The sequence below is a fragment of the Haplochromis burtoni genome, unplaced genomic scaffold, assembly GCF_018398535.1.
Source record: "Haplochromis burtoni strain Fernald_Lab_line unplaced genomic scaffold, NCSU_Asbu1 Contig_453, whole genome shotgun sequence".
NCBI classification, from domain to species: Eukaryota; Metazoa; Chordata; class Actinopteri; order Cichliformes; family Cichlidae; genus Haplochromis; species Haplochromis burtoni.
Genome location: NW_024582814.1, coordinates 99,359 through 103,911, shown reverse-complemented (window position 1 = coordinate 103,911; position 4,553 = coordinate 99,359). Strand labels below are relative to the sequence as shown.

At 38.2% G+C, this 4,553-nt stretch overlaps 1 protein-coding gene across 2 annotated transcripts; it reads right to left on the bottom strand.

Moving 5' to 3' along the window:
- Nucleotides 1-1,152: 1,152 nt before the first annotated feature.
- Nucleotides 1,153-4,553, bottom strand: LOC121812171 (macrophage mannose receptor 1-like). 2 transcript variants are annotated; one of them, XM_042213551.1, is made up of 4 exons: nucleotides 4,355-4,553; nucleotides 3,403-3,697; nucleotides 2,699-2,982; nucleotides 1,153-2,613 (listed from the first exon to the last, which is right to left on the bottom strand). In XM_042213551.1, exons 2-4 carry the CDS (start codon nucleotides 3,674-3,676, stop codon nucleotides 2,425-2,427), a joined length of 747 nt encoding a protein of 248 aa, XP_042069485.1. In that variant the 5' UTR covers nucleotides 3,677-3,697; nucleotides 4,355-4,553; the 3' UTR covers nucleotides 1,153-2,424. The 2 variants fall into 2 exon arrangements, with proteins under 2 accessions (XP_042069485.1, XP_042069484.1); XM_042213550.1 differs by having other exon boundaries at nucleotides 3,403-4,553.

Genomic DNA, 4,553 nt, shown 5'->3' with positions numbered 1-4,553 from the left:
TCTGGCTTTCCATCCACAAATTAATTTAAATCTCTGTCATTTCAGATACAAAGCAGCAGCATTCAAATGTAGTTTAGCGATCTTTCTGCTTCTGTTTTGGCTCTCAATCAAAGAAGAAATCATCATGTGGGATGTTTTTATTATTTTTGTTTGTTTGTTTTGCTATTTAACTCAAAGCTTACAACCTTTAGTTGTCTCATTAATTAATAACTCGCTTTGCTGCTTTCTTTACAAGCATCATGTGATTTCCATGTATTCCAGGTAGTTTTGAATGTGGAAAAAAAGCTGTGAAAATGCAACCTCAACCCCAAATCATGGATTAACTATGATTACCCGAGTTTTATGGAAAAGGCCACTTCAGTTTTAAAGTAACACCTCATGTCACGCAAAAACAAAACATCTGGGAAACAAAATATTTGGCATCATCATGCTGGAAATGATTAAAACCCATTTTTAAAGCTATGGAACTCCAGTTAACCATGGTGGGAGGGAGGAAACTTGTAACGTCGATGAACCTGACCATTTTTTTAAATTATATTTTTGCTATTTAAATTGTTATTCAAATTAGTATTTAAATGAATCCTAGAGTGCTTTGATGACTCATCCATGAGGTCATAAAAGAACCCAGAACAGCACCTAAAGAACTACAGGCCTCACATGCTTGCGTTGTGGTCAATGATTTTTTTTTTTTGCCTGTCCCGTTTGGCTCTTTTGCCATCAGAATTATTGTCTAAAGGCGAAGAAAGATGCCCAACGGATTTACTTTACCAAATGAACCATCCCAGCCTTGCCGTAATGGTCCATTTGATTCACCTTTTATTGTTTATTTTATTTTTTATTTTCCCTTGCTAGATACGGGACAGACTTGAATGAGGAAAAGAAAAAGGAGAAAGAAAGAGGGAGAAAGGGCAAAAAACAAAAACCAACAAAACAAGCAGACAAAAAATACATATATCAATCACCTGGATCACCTGTTAAGAGCAATAGAATAAACAACATCACGATGATATATGGGAATATAACAGTAAATACTAAATATTAAACATTATTGTGCAGCACGTAAGATCGACAGCGCACAGTGTGCTTTGAGGTAGGAGCCAAAAAGGGTGTCGTTTGTGTGTGTGAGCACCCGTGTGTACACCTGTCAGCATGGATGCGCTTGTATTTAAAAGGTTTGTTTTTAAAAGGTTCCTTCATGTAATGATCTGCTAGAGGGTGTGGGGGGGCCACAGCCCTCCCGGGCACATTGCAGTGATGTGCCCGGGAGCTCCGCCGGCAGCCAGCTGTGCCAGAGTGACCGAGCCCCAGTGGTCAATGATTTAACAATAAGAAAGAGATATTGTACGTTACCAGTCCATTACATATACCTTATTAGTGGTAATCAGCACCATAGAAATGGGCCAATAGGGTCTCCTACAACTGCTAAGTGTATTCCTCTCCTGCTTTCACTCCCGCTTCGTCCGCCATTGTTATGCGCAAAATTCATCTTCTTCTTCTAAATTTATGCAAAAGATTCTCCCGTATGACCCGCAATGACTCCTAGGATATGGTGGACTACGAAGGATGTACCCGACCCATCCTTCAAATCTGGGGAAAAGGAAGACGCATTTGTCGTCGCATTTGGAGGACTCTTCAAATTTGGACAGCCTTCGTCACATCACTGTGATGTCATTGCTTACAGATGCGGACTTTGAAGCATGCTACCCCTGAATTTGGAAACACCCAAACCGAACAAATCCTAAACTGGGAAGAACAACTAAAACCTGAACACATGTGATGACTTGGGAACCTAAGACATGAAACATGAAACCGACCATGGACATGGACATCGACTCGCATGGAACACAGAGATACTGCATACAGATACAGATGCTGTTTTGCCCAGTGATTTGAACTACGTACTTTATTAATTGGCCATTGTAAATCACTGGCTACACCTGTCATGCAGCATGTTGTGTGACAGCAGAGCAGTGGATATTCATGATAAAAACTGCCACAAGCAGAAGAAAAAACAATGAAAGAATTTACATCAAGTGTTTTTGGTCATTTTTTGTGCAAATTATTTGACAAATTAAGAAAAGGAATTAAACCTACACCACCTGATAACTCCTCCACTGCTGCTGAAATGTAGAATTTGTAGCGGGCACTCCAGGAAGCAAGAAGGAATTGCATGCCAATGCCAATGATTCTCTGACAAAGTAATGTTTAACACACAAAATTGTAATTGTATGTAAAGATACTTGTTTCTAACTTTGGCAGTGCCATGATTGTTTTCTATTAACACATATGAACAATGAAAGTATGAGTTTTCAGGGAAAATGTTAATGCGGTTGGGGTACAAACTTTTGAGCAGTCAAAACTAAGAGTCATTAATAAGGAAATCAAAATTAAACTAAAGTAGTTCTTGAGTAAATGTGGTCAGATTCAAGGGTTTATGTAACAGAAGAAGTTCCTTCTCTGCTGACAGTTTCTTATGCCATAGGATGCAGTACCACTCTTCTCGAGGACGCCACAGAAGCCATTAGTTGGGCAGCTTGGAATATTTTCATATTGCATCTGTCCTCCACCCACCCACAGCCACTCACCAGCCAGGTTACACAGGCCCGTCCACACCTGACAACATTGAACAGAGAGACAATTGTAAACATGGTGTATGAGTTTCTCAGCAACACGAATAAGCTGTAGGAAACTGTCCAACCTCATCAGTGGTAGCTTGTTGTGCTCTCTCCCGTGCATAGGTGTGGTCATCAGTAGTGATCAGTGTGGCCAGGTCGTAGCGATGGTTCCTGTAGGGAGAGTTGGGATCATTTGTGTCCACTGCACCCAGAGACCTGCAGTGGTTTAATGCCTCCTCCCACGTCTTATTCTCCTTCACCAAAACCAGTTTCTCATCATAACACATGAAAGAATGATTGTAATGGCAACCGTCAGTCCACCATACACCATTATGCTTATATACACAGTCTCCATTTTGACTTGGCTCTGAAAGAAGAAGAAGCAGAGAAGAAATATTAATTACTAGAAAAGCCTTTTTGTGTCTTTTTGTGTTGATCATGTGTATGTATATGTGTGAAAGTTTTCTGTCCTTAACACTGAATACTTTTTTCAGTGCAGTTTCAACCTCGGCACATCTAACAAAATTGCAAAACATGCTGAGAAGCGGCAAATCTGGCCACCGACGTTGGCAAAAAGTGGCCTATGAAAAGTGCTTCAATTAAATAACAAACAAACAGACAAATAAATAAATAAATATAGTACTTTACAATACAAAGTACTCTTGTGTTAATACCAAAGAATTTGATCTTGCAATCTCTATAATAACTCAATAACTAGCTCAATAATTTGCACTTACACCTAAAAAAGTATAAGATAAATATTTGAGCTTTAAAACATGTTACTTACGAGAACTATCCCACTTGGTGAAGCTAGTTATCTCGTCTCCTCTGGACCATTTCCATGTATTTGTATTAGCTCGATATAACCCGATCCACCCTCGGCCATTAAAGAATGTGTTCTCTTGTTCATTTCTGATTGTGATCAGGTCAGTGTGGTACTTTCTGCAGAAGGTCTGTGCCTTTGTCCAACTTGTCATGTAAGAATCAGTGTAAAATTTAAAATTTAACAGATCTCCACACACAGGAGAAAGAAAAAGCAGCAGAGGGATGAGAATGAACATCTTCCTTAGGATGCCTTGACACTGTAATGAGAAGGTATGCACAGCCAGAGAAAGGAAAAGAATCACAGAGGGGAAGACTGGAGTCCGTTGTGCAGCCACAACATTTCACTGATAATGAGTCTATATATCTTTCTGAGCAATGACAATGTAGGACACAATATAGTGTTAGGAAATGTAAGGAGAAGTTTATATAATGAATAAAAATGACCTTTCAATATAAATATAATAAATAAATATCATAATTTTTTTAAAGCAAATCAATTCCTCTAACATCTGTATTTTTAAATATACATCAACTATAAATTTAAACAAGAAAAATGACATTGCATGAAGATCTGTGCACACATACTAATATATAAAATAATAAAATGATATTTGGGTGAGGTTTGGTTAGAACAGGTACTGTGTAAATGTTACTGATCTTTAGTCAAAGTAATGTTACTTTATCAAATTAATATTTTACCTAATGCATTTGCTCAATGTCATCCTACAAGAATTTCACACGCCTAAATCATGTATGGAACAAATAACTAAAAAGCTAAATTAACTTTTTTTTTTTTTTAAATAACTAACACCTGAACAATCATTCCTAGTGAAGTGAGCCACACATAAGTGAAATACTATCAGCAGGTTAAACCATTCATTACACTGTATATCAGTTTCTACAGCAGAACTCACCTTTACAGCAGATAAGGGGGAACCTCAACGTCTACTGATGATGTGAGACACTCATGTACTGTGAAAGACCTGTCAAAGCTTTTCTTTAGCATAGGTGACTCCACCAGAAAGATGCAAAGCAGCAGCATTCAAATGTAGTTTAGCGATCTTTCTGCTTCTGTTTTGGCTCTCAATCAAAGAAGAAATCATCATGTGGGAT